The sequence below is a fragment of the Triticum aestivum genome, chromosome 7B (assembly GCF_018294505.1).
Source record: "Triticum aestivum cultivar Chinese Spring chromosome 7B, IWGSC CS RefSeq v2.1, whole genome shotgun sequence".
Lineage (NCBI taxonomy): Eukaryota > Viridiplantae > Streptophyta > Magnoliopsida > Poales > Poaceae > Triticum > Triticum aestivum.
Genome location: NC_057813.1, coordinates 167,829,695 through 167,846,376, shown reverse-complemented (window position 1 = coordinate 167,846,376; position 16,682 = coordinate 167,829,695). Strand labels below are relative to the sequence as shown.

General features: G+C 48.1%; 2 protein-coding genes across 2 annotated transcripts; both read left to right on the top strand.

Annotated features, from left to right (window-relative positions):
• The first annotated feature begins 220 nt into the window (after nucleotides 1-220).
• LOC123157807 (uncharacterized) lies at nucleotides 221-5,644 on the top strand. The gene is made up of 3 exons (XM_044576003.1): nucleotides 221-617; nucleotides 3,298-4,099; nucleotides 5,512-5,644. The coding sequence occupies exons 1-3, from the start codon at nucleotides 221-223 to the stop codon at nucleotides 5,642-5,644; spliced, it is 1,332 nt and encodes a 443-aa protein (XP_044431938.1).
• Nucleotides 5,645-12,565: 6,921 nt separating this feature from the next.
• Nucleotides 12,566-15,193, top strand: LOC123157813 (cysteine-rich receptor-like protein kinase 10). The gene is made up of 6 exons (XM_044576007.1): nucleotides 12,566-12,909; nucleotides 13,019-13,164; nucleotides 13,333-13,543; nucleotides 14,016-14,253; nucleotides 14,361-14,511; nucleotides 14,616-15,193. The coding sequence occupies exons 1-6, from the start codon at nucleotides 12,708-12,710 to the stop codon at nucleotides 14,940-14,942; spliced, it is 1,275 nt and encodes a 424-aa protein (XP_044431942.1). The 5' UTR covers nucleotides 12,566-12,707; the 3' UTR covers nucleotides 14,943-15,193.
• Nucleotides 15,194-16,682: the final 1,489 nt, after the last annotated feature.

Below are 16,682 nucleotides of genomic sequence, written 5' to 3'. Positions count from 1 at the left end.
ACTTTATCAAAGTACATTTCATAATGAGTCTAATAATGTAAATTTTAAAACAGAGGAAGTACAATGTAATCAATCGCTTAGGTGTCACGAGAAGCCCTCAGGGTGATCCTGTTGCTTGCCTAAACATTTTGCAGTCTTCTATTCGGGTATCAAACTACACTGCTTTATCAGAGATGCTAACTAACCCACTCAACTCACAGGCTTCTTTTCTTTGTAGGAAATGAGGAATGTGAAAGCTAGAATGGCCACGCATCAGGTGGAGCTAGGCGCTTCTCTGCACCAAGGCGGCAACATCCGTCGCCTATCCAGACGCCTCGCTGATCCTGCCCAATCCACCTGGGCGTCACTGCACATAGACCTGCTCGAGCTGATTGCCAGTTGGGTACTTGCCAGCGACCTGCTGGACTACATTCGGTTTCGTGCAGTGTGCTTACGATGGCGTGTCATGACTCCTTGCCCACGCGGTCGAGGCGTGGTCGACCCGTGCTTCCAGTCACGTCAGTGGATGATGTTCCCAGAGGGTGGCGGGTTGTACCCGGGCCACCCTGGACTACTTGGTTACGTCCGCTTCTTCAACCTCTCTACCGGTACCTTCGTTCGTGTCAGACTCCCTTGTTTCAAAAACCACTCTGTTTTTTTATAAAGAGCGTTTTTATTAACTCATAATATAGCATCAAGTGGATACAAAGCATAATGAGCGACACCCAGCCTCTGCATAGCTAAGATGCACATATCCTTAACAAAGAGTCTAGCAAAGTATATATAAAAAAGCGACAAGTTGGCAACAGTAAAGCCATATGAGTCCAAAACTATGCCAATGTCGACGGAGGAGCCGGACCGATCCAGAGATTATGTTGTCACCCATGTTGGGTAAAAACCTCCCTGGCCACCCGCTCCATCCGCATATACACAACCTTGAACAGCGAGGGTAAATAACCTGCATAGAAGAAGAGGTTTTGCCATTAAAAACACAATCGTTTTTACATAGCCAAAGTGACCATAATAAGACGGACGCTCCCACCCGTATTAGCGTACTAAAAGTATTTGGTATTCCATCAAGCCAGTGACCATATATATTGGAGCACTTGTTGGTGGATACAAATTGTACGCTATTTGGATGACTGACCATATAGAACGCGCGAACTTGCACTGAAAGAAGAGGTGTTTAATTGTCTCGTCATGAGTACAAAAGCTACACTTACTTTCTTACCAGTTGCGTCGAGCGAGGTTGTCTTTTGTTAACACAACTCCTCTCCAAAGATACCACATGAAAATCTTATTTTTTTAGTGGCATCTTTGATTTCCATATTAGTTTATTATTATTTAATGGAACCTCTAAGTGCGAGAGTGCACGGTACATAGAGTCAACTATGTAGGATCCAGATGTAGTGAGGTTCCAGCGAAACACATCCCTCCCTTGTGTCAAGTTAACCGAATCCAAACGGGATAGAAGATGTTGCCATGACGCAAGGCGGAGACCAATCAAATCCCTCCTAAATGATACATTCGACGGGTAGGAGCTGAGCACGTGCGCAAGAGTATCATTCTTATCACGCACAATTCGGTACAAGGCCGGATACTATTCTTGAAGAGTGGTGTTTCCTAGCCACCCGTCCTCCCAGAAATGTATCTCGAGGCCGTCCTTTATCGCAAATGATCCAAAGTGGAATAGATGTTTCTTTACCGCCATCAGACCAGACCAAAAAATGTGAGTCACCAGGTTTCCAATATGCCTGGGACAACGCTTTTTTGGCTAGATACTTATTGCACAACAGGGTTTGCCAAACACCATCCTCAGTAAGTAGCTTGAACAACCATTTACTGAGCAAGGCATCATTCTTAACCTGGAGGTCCTGAACACCTAAACCTCCCTGGTCTTTTGGTCGACAAACCACACTCCATTTGGTTAGCCTATACTTTTTATTTTCACTATCTCCTTGCCAAAAGAATCTGGATCTGAAGTAATCCAGTCTTTGCATAACCCCTTTCGGAATTTGGGAAAATGAGAGCATGTAGAGAACCATGTTTGTGAGAACAAAATTGATCAAAACTAGTCGCCCTTCAAAGGAGAGCAACTTGCCTTTCCAACTGCTCAACCGTTTCCCTCCAATCGCTCTTCAACATGTTTCCACTCCGCATTAGTGAGAAGCCGATAATGAATCGGAATTCCCAAATATTTAATCGGGAATTGGCATTGTGCACAACCGAGGTCGGCATATTGTGCAACCGCCTCCTAGGATTCTCCGAAACAGAACAATTCACTTTTATGGAAGTTAATTTTCAGACCTGACATTTGCTCAAAAGCTGAAAGCAATAGTTTCATATTTTTAGCCTTATCTAGCTCATGTTCCATAAAAAGAATTGTATCATGGGCATATTACAAGACAGAGAGTCCACCATCCACAAGATGTGGCACTACTCCTGCAATTTGACCATCTTGTTTGTCGCGTTTGATCAAAGTAGCCAACATGTCAGCGACAATGTTAAATAACATTGGAGACACTGGGTCACCCTGTCGTAATCCCTTTTTCGTCTGGAAGTAATTAATGACCTACATCATCATTGACTTTTATAGCCACACTACCTCCAGCAATGAAATTTTGGACCCAGTCACGCCATTTATCTGAGAAACCTTTCATTCTTAGGGTCTGTTGGGGAAATGACCATTTGACTTTGTCGTATGCCTTTTCAAAATAAATTTTAAATACTACTCCACTCATGTTCTTCCGGTGCATCTCATGGACGGTCTCATGAAGGATTACTAATCCATCGAGTATATTTCGTCCTTGCATGAAAGCCGTTTGGGATGGCTGAACAACATGATCGACGACTGCGTTGAGCCTATTAGTCGCAACTTTGGTGAAGATTTTGAAGCTAACATTAAGGAGGCAGATTGGTCTGAACTGTTGAATATGTTCAGCCTCCTTAGTCTTTGGCAACAAAACAATCTCGCCAAAATTAAGCCTAGATAGGTCTAGTTGGCCGGCATGAAAAAAATTGAACAACTCCATTAGGTCAGTCTTGATGACATCCCAGATTCTGATAGAACTCCGTGGAGAAACCATCAGGGCCTGGAGCTTTGTTATGTTCCATTTGGAACACCGCAGCTCGCACCTCCTCTTCAGAGAAAGGTGCCTTCATGATATCATTCTCTTCTTCTGTGACTTGTGGAATGTCATCTGTTCGGGTCTCATCTAGAGTGAAGTTCCCTTCCTCTAGAGCCCCAAACAGACACTTGTAGTACTTGGTTATATAACGCTTGAGCTCTGCCTGACCCTCGAGCCATCCCTCATCCTGTTAGAAACCACTCTGTGCTTGACTGCCCTGACGGCCTCCATCTCCTGCGGCACAACATGACCACTGCCGTCCGCCTCCTCCACCCCTTTACCGGCGACGTCATTTTGTTCCCGCCTCTTTCCTCCATCCTCCTTCAGCTGGCCAAGTTAGGGTGCTTCATCAGTGACTTTAACAAGATTCAACACACCCGGTTTGTCCGCGCGTCTGTCTCCGTCAATCTGGTTGGCACTGTCAGCATGATGCTCGCATTGACTAGCCTTGATCGTGTGGTGTATGCATCCACCGGTAACCGGCAGTGGACTCCTACGAGCTGGAAAATGAAGCACTTGTACTCGGCATTGCCATTCGGTGGCAGCCTCTATGTGGTGGATGGAGGGTGGGGTCTCGAACCATCGCGCATCCTGCGCATCGATCCTCCAGAAGATTCCAACCCCTCCTCATGGTCAGTGATACCACCGCAAATGGTCACCCAATGTCCAGTGGAACTGTTGAGGATGCCTCAACTGGCAGAGTGCAACTCCGAGCTGCTTTTGGTTGGCTATGACAATAGACACTCAAGGATTGTGCTTTTCTGGGTTGCTGACCTTCTAAAGGGAGTCACCACCATGCAACTGACAAGCATCGGTGATCAAGCCATCTTCATCGGCGGACGGAACATGGTTGTTAACTCCAAGAGCCTGCCATCCGTCCAGGGGAACTCCATCACCATTTTCAATGAAATAGGTGGTGGTCTTGCAGGCAGGGGAACTCTACCGCTATACGATCTTGGCAGCGGTACCTGGTCACAGGGGTTTGACGGACACTTTCTCGAGAGTTATTTACCCAAAACCACCACACTTGAGGCTAGGGTAACAACTTAATACCAAATTTGAACCAAGTTACAAAAAACCACCAAAATTGTGCCTAATGCGTAACGCGGAGCACTGACGCTCGGATTTGGCTGTGAAAACAGCAAAACCGACAGGTGGGGCCCGCCTATCGGGATGACGTGGCGTGCTTACGTGGACAATATGGTGAGTTGGATAAAGGTCCCACATGTCAATGACTCAACTATTTTTTTTACTTTTTCTTTTTTATTTCTTCCGCTTCTTCACATCTCTTTCTTGTGGACATTACATCGAACAACTTGTGGGCGGACGGAGTCCCGCGACTAGAGGCACGGGGTGAGCACCGTCGTGGTGTTGGGCGCGCCGTGAGGAGGCCGCCGTCGCTCCGGTCGGCGTGCAGTCGAGCCCCTGCGCGTACATGGGGCTGCCCTGGCCACGGACACACACGCATGCCTGCAGCCGCCGCTAGCCGTGGCATGCACGCAGGTGGGACCTGGCGTGTGCGCGGCGGCTCGCTGGTTCCGGCGCTCACCTAGCTCCCCCCGGCACGCCATGAGGCAGACAAGCTGCTGCCACTCCCCATGAGCCCCCGACACCACCTCCCGGAGCTCGGGCGTGCGTGCGCACGCCGGTGGCCAGTGGCAAGGCGGTGACTGCAGCAAGGTCGCTGCGGCGGATGGGCGACGACCACCTGCAGGCAAGCATCTCCATGGCGAGCTCGCTCTGGGCGCGAGCGACCTTGCATCGTCAGAGGTGTTCGTCAGCTCGTGGTCCACGGCGTAGCGCGCACTGCCGGGGCGGTGCATGAAGCTTGTGTGCGGCGGCTGGCGACGCTACGACACGCTGGACTGCTGCGCACGGCGGCTGGTGACGCTACGGCGGTGAGCACGGAGCCCCTTGTCGCGCCTGTGCTGGAGGGCATGTCCAGCCGACCGCTGAGCCGTCCTCGCCGGCAGCTTGAAGCCCGACAAGCCGCTGGCTTCACGTCCGAGCGGCCTTCCCTGGTGACCGCACTCCGCCCCGTGCTCCGGCCCCGTCAAACTCATCGTCATGCCTGCAAGAAAGAGCTCCCGGATGGCCGGCTAGAAGCTGTTTGATGAAACGCCCAATACAAACTGAGATGTGAAGAAGATGACTGTTTACTCATTGACAGGTGGGCCCCGTGTATTATTTGTCACATCAGTCGGTCAAACTTTTTGGTCTTCGCCACGCCAGCCCGACAGGCGGGCCCCATCTGTCGGTTTCGCTGTTTTCGCGGACAAATGCGAGCGTCAGTGCTCTGCGTTACGCACTAGCCACATAGTTGGTGGTTTTTTATGATCTGGTTCAAATCTGATATTAAGTTATTACCCTGGCCTCAAGTATAGTGGTTTTGGGTAAATAATTCCTTTCTCGATGGACCCATGCCTAGGCCGTACAGCCTTGTCCTCCACGTCGCAACCTGCTGCCAGCGCCTTTTCTGGAACAGTGGGAAAATCATGTGTTTCAACACAGACGTAGGACTAGGAGCCGAGGAGTGAAGTGTGGAGGGGAGCACACGTAAGTGTAAGTAGAATCTGCACTGATCAACGAGTTGTTTCTTCGATTTTCTAGTGGTTACACCTGCTGAAAGAGTCTTTGTTGTGCATGTTATCCCGTAGCTTTACCAGCATCCAGCACAAAGAGCAGTGGGTTCAGTCCATATCTATCTATTTATAGTATATCTACTCAATATTGTGTTATCGGTCCAGGATGTATAATTGTCCTAAACTTGTTGTGCACCCTTCAGCTCAAAGACCATGTTTTTGTCATATATGCACTTTGAGAAATTATTTGTGCTTCTTTTTTGTTATATCAGATTATAATCTAGCTTGATTCAATTATGTGTTAGCATTCTCGCTATTTTGTTCTTTTGGAAGACAAAAATTGATCTTTCAGGTTCGGGCTCTGAATCTGAACCGAGTCCACACCTTCATTGCCTCAGTCTCGTTCCTTCTCATTCAATCATTCTCTCTCCTTTGGTGATGCCCAAACAAGGAGACCACAACTATTTTATCTGAAGTACTTTTGCACCGTTTAGTTCTCTTTGTATGTACTGTCTGCTTATTTAATTCTTTCTTCTAGCTTATTTTGCATCAAGCTTGAAACAGTTCAAGATAACACCCTTGCTATGTTTTTTTCGAAAAGGGGATTCCCCGGCTTCTGCATCAGAGTGATGCATACGGCCATCTTATTAACCAAATAAAGCAGTGCCAACATGGTTCCAAGGTCTCCAAAAGTAATAAAAAAGCAAAGCAAGCTCACACAGAGCCAAAAAGGGCTAGAAACACCCACTAGCCATGAATAGACGCCACAACCGGCTGGCTAAAACTAGATAGGTAAACTACATGCCTATCCTATTACATGACCGCCATCCAAACCGGTTGAAGATATCCCGAGTTACCATCTCCCAGCGGAAAGACCCAGTAACCAAATGCTCCCTGGCCTCCGTCAGGGTGAGTAGTGACCACGAACGGATCAGTGTCGTAGTTCGGAATAAAACCTGCAAAAAATGGATACATGATATTCTGTTAAAAACCAAATCATTTCTGCAAGTCCAGATAGTCCACAGCAAAGCACAAACTCCAACCCGAATGTGTCTCACTAAGTCAGGCTCAATCCGATTAAGCCATGTCCCAAATAACGCGTTAACAGAATTCGGTGGATTGATATTAAAAGCGATGTGGACCGTCTGCCAAAGTACTTTGGCCAACGGGCAATCAAAAAAGAGGTGTTTGATTGTCTCACCCCGATCACAGAAACTACACCTAGTAGGTCCTGTCCAATTACGCTTTATCAAATTGTCCTTGGTTAAAATAACTTGTTTATGGACAAACCACATAAACACTTTTATTTTCAAAAGAACTTTGACATCCCAAACATGCTTGGAGGTAGGAATGGAGTTCGAATTAATAACATCAATATACATTGATTTAACAGTGAATACTCCAGACTTAGTCAATTTCCAGCGTAATTCATCGGGTTGTTGAGAAAGCTGGACCTCCATCAGTCTCCTAACTAGACGGAGCCATTCTTCCCAACGATTGCCCGCTAGCGTCCATCGGAACTGAATATTAAGGGGGATAGATTGAAATACCGATGCGACGAACACCTCACGTCGTTGAACAATACGGTACAAAGACGGATATTGGATGGCCAAGGGTGTCTCGTCGAGCCAAGTATCCTCCCAGAAACGTGTACTAGAGCCATTTCCAATAACAAACTTCATCCTATTAAACAAAGATTGATTGACTTTCATCAGACCTTTCCAGAAAGGTGAATCGGTCGGCCTGACTGTAACCTGGGACAAAGTTTTTGTCTGGAGGTACTTGCTACGAAGGATTTGAGCCCACATGGCATCATTCTCCGTTGAGAGCTTCCACAGCCACTTGCTAAGAAGGCATCTATTCTTAACTTCTAGATTCTCAATACCGAGACCCCCTTGGTCTTTCGGTCTACAGATGATGTCCCATTTAGCAAGCCGATATTTTCGTTTAAGCTCATCACCCTGCCAAAAGAAACGCGATCGATAGAAGTCCAGTCTCTACCTAACACCAACTGGGACCTCAAAGAACGATAGGAGAAACATAGGCATACTCGTGAGCACCGAATTAATGAGGATTAATCGGCCTCCGTATGACATGAGCTTACCTTTGTTTGTCAGCCTACGATGGTGGATTGGAATACCCAGGTAAGAGAAGGCTAACTCTCCCAACTCGCACCCAAACAATTGCCTATAAGCCTCCTGTTCGTCTTTGGCTCTACCAAAACAAAACAGCTCGCTCTTATGAAAGTTAATCTTTAACCTGGTCAATTGTTCAAATAGGCATAACACAAGCTTCATATTTCTCGCCTTGGCCAAGTCATGCTCGATAATCTTGCAGCGGTTAAACCAATGAATGATGATGAGATTGATGCGTTAGGGGTTAGAGTGCTCGATAATCTGTGTGCGGATCTAGCACCCCCAAATCATGAGTCTGAGGACGATGATGTACCCCTAGAGAAGGATACTGCTAGTATTAGTGCACCCGGTTATGAGGACCGAGCGTCAGAGCCTAGTAAACCAAAACGTAAGTGGAAACGGAAGATCTATCCTGATACCGCAGTTCGTAGGAGTGCTAGGATTCGAATCACTAAAAAATTCCATGATGAAATATGAGAGGCATCTTTTGGAATAGCAGAGGTCTCAAGGACTTGGCTAAAAGAAGGTTCCTTGCTGAGGCAGCTTTAGAGCAGAAGTTAGATTTGTTGCTCTATCGGAGACTGGTAGAGAAAACTTTGCGCCCCAGTTTCTTTCTTCTCTTGTGGGTGGTATTGATTTCGATTGGCATTGCCTCCCCCCGCGAGGAAGATTGGGTGGTATCTTACTCGGTGTGAGATGCGATTCGCTTGAAGTCCGAAGTGTAGTGATGGGAGACTTCGCGGTGAAGTTTCGAGTCAGGTCTAAGATAGATGGTTTTAACTGGGCTTTGGTGGCGGTTTATGGTGCCGCACAGCCCGAGCTTAAACCGGAGTTTCTGGCGGACCTTGTTCGAATCTGTGGGTCAGAACAGCTTCCAATTTTAGTTGGAGGTGATTTCAATATCATCAGGAGGAGAGAGGAGAAGAACAATGATAACTTTGACGGCAGATGGTCGTTTATGTTCAATACCATTATTGAAAGCTTGGATCTGAGGGAGATAGAGCTTTCTGGTAGAAAGTTTACCTGGGCTAATGCTCTGCCAAACCCAACTTATGAAAAACTTGATCGAGTTCTTGTGAGCGTGGAGTGGGAACAAAAGTTCCCTCTGGTTACGGTGCAAGCTCTCTCGAGGGGAATACCCGATCACACACCCTTGTTCGTGGACTCAGGGGAGCCGAACCACATGGGTAACAAGAACACCTTTTATTTCGAGATGTCTTGGTTTGAACGCGAGGGGTTCTTGGACTTGATTGCCAGGGAATGGGATAGAGGTGCAGGAGGCACGACTGCGATCGAGCGTTGGCAGAATAAGATTAGGCATTTGAGAAGTTTCTTACGGGGTTGGGCTAAGCACCTCAGTGGTGTGTATAAGATTGAAAAGGATAGACTTCTTTCTCTTATACATGCCCTGGACATAAAGGCCGAATCCACTGTTTTAATGCCAGCTGAGCTTCTGGTTAAAAATGAGGCGGAGAAGAGGTTGAAAGAACTGCTCCGCGAAGAAGAATTCAAGTGGGATTTGCGTGCTAAAGTCCGCAAAGTGGTCCAAGGGGACGCGAATACTCAATTCTTTCATTTGATAGCTAATGGTAAGCACAGAAAGAAGCGTATCTTTCGGCTTGAACAAGATGAGGGCACTATTTTAGGACAGGATAACCTAAAAACATATATTACCGAGTATTACAAGCAGTTATTTGGACCTCCGGAGGATAATTGTGTGTCCCTCGATGAGTCCAGGATTGAGGATGTGCCTCAGCTATCGGCTGCCGAAAATGATATTCTCGGTGCCCCGTTCTCAGAGAAGGAGGTGTTTGATGCTGTTGCACAGATGAAAAACAATAAGGCTCCCGGAACGGATGGATTCCCGGCCGAGTTCTATAAAAAGTGCTGGCACATTATTAAGGGGGATTTGCTATCTATGTTCCATGATCTGTTCTCTAGACAGCTTCAATTATTTCACTTGAATTTTGGAACTATCACACTGCTTCCTAAGAAAACGGATGTTGTGAGAATTGAGCAATTCAGGTCGATCTGCCTCCTCAATGTTAGTTTCAAAATTTTCACCAAGGTTGGGACTAATAGGCTCACACAGATTGCGCATTCTGTGGTGCAACAGTCCCAAACTGCTTTCATGCCGGACAGAAATATCCTTGAAGGGGTGGTCGTCCTGCATGAAACGCTCCATGAAATCTATACCAAAAAATTAGATGGAGTAATCTTTAAGGTGGATTTTAAGAAAGCGTACGATAAGGTCAAATGACCATTCCTCCAACAGTCATTGCGTATGAAAGGTTTTGATGAAGCCTGACGCCGACAGATTGAATCATTTACGCAAAAAGGTAGTGTGGGAATTAAAGTTAATGATGACATAGGTTATTACTTCCAGACACATAAAGGCCTAAGACAAGGAGATCCGATGTCCCCTATCCTGTTTAACATTGTGGTGGAGATGTTAGCAATTTTGATAGGAAGGGCTAAGGAAAATGGTCAAGTAGGTGGATTGGTACCTTATCTTGTTGATAGAGGTGTATCCATCCTTCAGTACGCTGATGATACAATTATCTTTGTGGCACCCTTGCTATGTAGAATGTAACAATTGTTTTTTCTTTGTTTCTTGAAACTCGCTGATTAACTAGAGATGGTTCTGCGTTTTTCTAATGGTCATACCTGGAAGAGTCTTTGCTATACAGGTTATCTGCATCAAGCACAAAGAGCAGGTTCATATCCATGTGCGTCTACTCAATCTTGTGTTATTTCATTTCAGGATGCATAACTGTCCCAAAATTGTTGTGCGTCTTTCGTCTTGGAAACCATGTTTTTGTTTAGCTAAAGTGATGTGACCTGCAGTACCATGAACATATTATCATATATGCACTTGGGAAACTGAGGGTGCTTCTTTTTTGTTATATAAGACTAGAATCTGGAGTAGATGGCAGTGGTACAAAAATCCAAATCGGTGCCCAGGCTCATCTGCTCCCGGTTAAAAAAAAATCAAAACAAATACTAGAAAGATTTAAAAAAATTCAATTTTTTGTGTGGTAGATAATTTGATGCGTGAGGTTCGCTTCAAATTTGAACTCATTTGAATATCTGAGCAGCTCTCAGCAAAAAAGACAAATTGGATCAAAGCAGTGTGTGAACAGTAAACTTTTTTACAAACCTTGATTTTTTCTTTTTTGCAGAGAGCTTCTTAAATGTACAAATGAGTTGAAATTTGCAGCGAACCTCACACATCAAATTATCTACCACCCAATTTTCTTTTTGAATTTTTTGAATTTTTCTAGTATTTGTTTTGATTTTTTCGTCTGCGCGGGTGCAGCTGAGCCCGGGAGCAGAAACGCCGCACTCGCAGTGGTATGGATACATTATCTATAATGATGTGTTAGCATTCTTGCTATTTGTTTTTTTTGGAAGACAAAAGTTGATGTTTCCGGTTCGGGCCTCAAATCACTGATTGATACATTATCTCATGTGCTTTTGTACTGTTTAGTTCTCTTTGTTATGTAATGTGCGCTTATAATATACCGTTTTCATCTAGCCTATTTTCTGACAAGCTTGAAATAGTTCACGCTAACACCCCTGCTATGTAGAATGTAGCAATCCCTTGTTTTTTCTTCTTCTTGAAACTCATCGATTCTAGGCACACATTTTTTGTACCAATATTGCAAATTTTATGTAGAATGTAGAGATTGCTTGTTTCTTTCTTAAAACTTATGGATTATAGAGGCATATTTGTTTGTACTACAACAGCACAAGTTGAAAGTTTAAGGTTCCATTTTTAGGGCTTCATTTTAGACCATACACCACAGTCCAGGGTCTAAATAGGATTTATTTTCCCTTTGAAACAATACACTTTACTTATAGTTCACCAGTTCTGATAGCATTTGTATGTATATTTTTGTAAAAACAAATTTGCTTCTGTTTTTACACGACATGGTTAAAAACAACTCACCTATGGCTGGCAACCCCATCCCAAGATCAAAGACCGGTTTGACGCACTCTGTGTCTCTAAAACTGGATTATTTTTCCAGCAGGAGGCGGCGTTCTTGTCAATAGCAGGCGCTATTGGCGACTTTGTCATCAGTAGACACTCATCAGTAGACACCGTGGGTGTGTTTGTGTGTGAGCGCACACCTCTACGTTTTAGCGGTGTTTCTTAAAAATAAAGCATCCATTACGACATTGATTATGAGAAAACCAATCACTTCAAAAAGGATTATGAGATAACCAACCATTCGAAGCAATGTCCCTTCAAGAATGTTATTTTGAGAGGTGGTTCTTTGTATTTTTGATAACTGTGGAATTTGTGATCTGTTCATAACAAGGCATGGTGGAGTAGTAAATAGCTGGATACTTGCCTCTCAACATCCCACTAAGACCTAACTGACTTAATGAAAGCTCATCAGTGGCTTAATTGGGACAGGTAGACTAATCTATCGTGAACATGACTGGTTCTACCCCACTTCATTACTTGCATCGTACTACCAGTTCATGGAACCTCCTAAGATTTACTGCCAACTCACGGAACCTCCTACGGTTTTTACCTTGTGGAGGTAAGCAAAAAGAAGAGGATAATGATACTTTCCACTGCAACCGTGGCCTTTAGCCAGGATAATAACTGCGGTGTTGCTGCGTCGAACGCTCTGCCGACTGCCGGTGCCGGAAGAAGGAAAAACAAAGATCCGGTAGGTGGACATTTGGCAACTGCTGCTGCTACTAGTAGAACCTTTCAGCCGGCCGCAGCCACCATCGTCTCACTCACTCCCACTCCCCGTCCCCGCCATTCTCACGTCTTTCTCCTCCTCCACCTCCTCCTCCCTTTTCACCACGTCAAGGTTCGTCAGGCAATCACCATCAGAGACCTTCCTCCGCCGGAGCAGCGCATGGCGTCGCCGCGCGCTTGGCACCGCCGGCTCATGGGCGCACCGGCGTCGTCGTCCCCGGCGCCGTCGGGCGACGGCGAGGCGGCTGCGGGGCGCGGGTCGAGCCAGGAGGCGATGAAGATAATGGTGTCCGTGCTGGTGGTGGTCATCTTCTGCACGCTCTTCTACTGCATCTACTGCTGGCGCTGGCGGAAGCGCAACGGTACGTGATCCTCCGTCTCTGACTGAACCGGTTTTGCTTCTTCTTGGGTACTTTACGTACTGGGAGTGAAGTAGGAATGCGAATCTTGTTTGTGTTGGTCGCTCTTCAGCCGTGAGGAGATCGCTGCTCCAGAGCCTGAGGCCGATGTCGAGCTCGGACCTGCCGCTCATGGACCTCGCCTCCATCCACGCCGCCACCGACAACTTTTCCAAGGCCAACAAGCTCGGCGAGGGCGGCTTCGGCCCTGTCTACAGAGTACGTAATTTACATTTTACAACAGTTGATTAGTATACGTACTAGTATTGATCAAGAATCATCTGGTCTGCAACTTGAGTGGCCTCTTAGCTAGAACCTTTCCCGCCATTTCTGCGGTGAAATTGAACCGAGCTTTGATTGGCATGTATGTGAACCAACCAACCAAAGGGCGTGCTGACCGGCGGGTCTGAGATCGCGGTGAAGCGGCTGTCGGCGCGGTCGCGGCAGGGCGCGGCGGAGTTCCGGAACGAGGTGGAGCTGATCGCCAAGCTGCAGCACCGCAACCTGGTGCGGCTGCTGGGCTGGTGCGCCGAGCGCGACGAGAAGCTGCTGGTGTACGAGTACCTCCCCAACCGCAGCCTCGACGCCTTCCTCTTCGGTGCGTTACGTTACCCCCTTTTCATCCGTCTAATCCATTTCGGTTGGTAGCTTGGAAAGAAACGAGCTCGAGGAGGAGCGGTGGTTGAAACCTGCGGCGTCGCGCCATTAAGTTCCTCGTTTGGTTAATGGGGGCCAGCCGGTGCAGTGCCTACTGCCCGGCGATCCATGGACCGCGCAATTAAATCGAGCAATCTCTACATTGATTAACCGACTGGCGACGTACGTACTGATGGATGGTAACCTGTAAGTGGCCGGATAATTATCGCTTGATGCGCACTGCGAGCGACCTGCACGCCACATGGTACTAACTGCGCCCCAAGTTTTCCGGCTGGAAAACGAGATCATTAATTAATTAGTTGCTGCTAGTGATCTCTACATGATGTGCAGAGTACGCTTTGCTGTGTTGGTCAATCCCTGATCACTCAGAGTTTTGATTAATTAATTGTTACTAATACCACTTTGTTGATTAGACGCAAGCAAGAGCGCGCAGCTGGACTGGAAAACCCGGCACAGCATCATCCTGGGCATCGCCCGCGGGCTGCTCTACCTGCACGAGGACTCGCTGCTCAAGGTCGTCCACCGGGACCTCAAGGCCAGCAACGTGCTCCTCGACAACAAGATGAGGCCCAAGATCTCCGACTTCGGCATGGCCAAGATCTTCGAGGACGAGTGCATCGAGGTTAACACCGGCCGCGTCGTCGGAACCTAGTAAGCGACCACACGACCGCAGGACTGTGTAGTGTGTGCTCCAGTAATTGGCCGGCCGTACTGCATGCATGTTTACTCACCTGAATTCCGGTCCCCATGCAATGCAGCGGGTACATGGCGCCGGAGTTCGTGATGGAGGGCGTGTTCTCGGTGAAGTCCGACGTGTTCAGCTTCGGGGTCCTGCTGATCGAGATCCTCGGCGGCAAGCGGAACGGCGCGCTCTACCTCGAGGAGCACGAGCAGACGCTCATCCAAGACGTACGTACAGTCTCTCAAGAACTCTAGTACAGTAGTATTATTTTCACTACCATTATCTACTATAGTAAGTTTGAGCACTGAGCTGCTGCTCTGTGTTGGTGCAGGCATGGAAGAGCTGGACTGAGGAGAAGGCGGCCGAGTTCATGGACCCGGCGCTGGGGCGGGCCTACTCCAAGGAGGAGGCGTGGCGGTGCTTCCACGTGGGGCTCCTCTGCGTGCAGGACGACCCGGAGCTCCGCCCGACCATGTCCAGCGTCCTGCTCATGCTCATCAGCGACCACATGAACCTCCCCGCGCCGGCCAGGCCGCCCATGTTCACCAGGCTGAGGACCTTCCCGGCGGCGATGATCCCCTTCTCCACCAAGACCGAGTCCACCTTCTCGCCCCAGTCCATCAACGACGTCTCCATCACCGTCGTCGAGCCGCGATGAGGTTGATGGTGCTCTTTTGTTGTTGTGTACATACTGCTAGCTGAAATGTTCTTCGAGAAGGCCGGCCGCCGTTGGATTTTTGTAGTTATGGTGACAGTGCGTACACACTGTGGCACAAAGCTTCGTGCAGATGGTGACAAAGTGAGATCCATGGCGAATTGAGTACACGTGATTGGTTTTTTCCCTTTGATTAATTCCTATGTCAAGAAAAGAAAAGAACTCACTGGCATAGAAACAGTTTTTTTTCCTTCTGTTTTGAGCATTTTCCGTGACAATTTGGGTAGTGTATCAGGGAATTCAGGGTTGGTGTCCAGAAGCTTCAGAAAGTGGAGTGTGACCCTGAAAGTGTTGCAATGTGGACAGAAGGTCCGCTGAACTTTTGTCTTGGCAATTGACCCAACTGGGAAAGCGGAACGACCGAACGAGATTCCCCATTTCTTTCACCCTCGTAATGACCGGAGCGAGCAAGACTTTAAGACTTGCTGTGCCACTTTGTTGGTCCACTGCTCACACCAAGCGAAAGGTGCTGTTGTTAACTTTGGTAGATTCAGACCTCAACGCTTTGTTGGCCCAGGTTTCGTGGACGTTGTGCGGGAGAAATGGGTTTTGGCTTGCAGCCATCCTTTTGGTCCCTTGACAGATGCAATGAATCGATTGCAGCATTGCATTAGGAGGCTGCGGCACCACCCTAGAGGGTGCGGTGTTAAGAGCATCTACAGCCGGACTCAGCAAATCCGGCCGCTCAAATGCCCGCAGACGCGTCTGCTGGCATTGATCAGGCACTTTCTATATCCGCGTCTTCACATCCACGTATCTCATATTCTGTCCCCTATATTCATATTAAACCATGCAACATTAATAAAAACTATATAGATCATGAGTGGACATACAAATGCACAGTCGGTTAATCAGAAGATCACATCCGGATCATCGAAAGATAGCCAAAGTTCACATAATACACATAATACGTCGGACAAGTTCAAACTACAACTAAAAACTTGAAATAAAGATGGATCTTCACCACTTCCTCGCCGGCCCTTTGCCCTTCCCGTCGCTGGCGCAGCTGTAGGAGTCCACGGCAGGAGGCGGGTCCACGTTGGAGCCGCCGGACCCGTAGGAGGAGGAGGAATCGGAGATGACGATGAAACCTTGCAAGCGTCGAACAACGTGGTCTTGCTTGCGCTTGAGCTTGGCCACCCTCGCCGCCTCCCTCACTGCCTCCGCCGCCTCCCGCTCGGATTGCTCAATGCCAAGCTGGAGCTGCTTGGAGTTGAGCCTCCAGAGCCGTCGGGCCTTCGTCTCCGCCTTAATCAGTGACCGGCGGCACGCCCACTCGAAGAGACAGTCGTTCTTGTCGGGCACCCGACGGCGGTAGGTGGACTGTGCAGACCCGTCGGACCCGCTCGCCATCTCCCTTGCCCTCTGCCTCTCGCGGCGGGCAGCTCGTGCCTCCGACTCCGGAGTCCGCATCCGCGGCGTAGGTTGAGCGGGCACTAGAACCCAGCGCTTCCCGCGCGGAGCAGCGGCTAGAGGTGGAGCAGGCCGTTGGGCGGGAGGAGCAGATCGGGCATGCCTCGCAGATCCACACGCGAGGGGGGAAGGGCTGGTGCCGCATCGGCACTGCCGCGACGGGTGACAGGGGGCGTCGCACCGGAGCCGGAGCTGCCGCCCGTATCGAACCGCGAGCGTTCAAGCGCGATACGGAGCGCCAACTCCTCCTAATCTCTGGAGTTGCTGTCA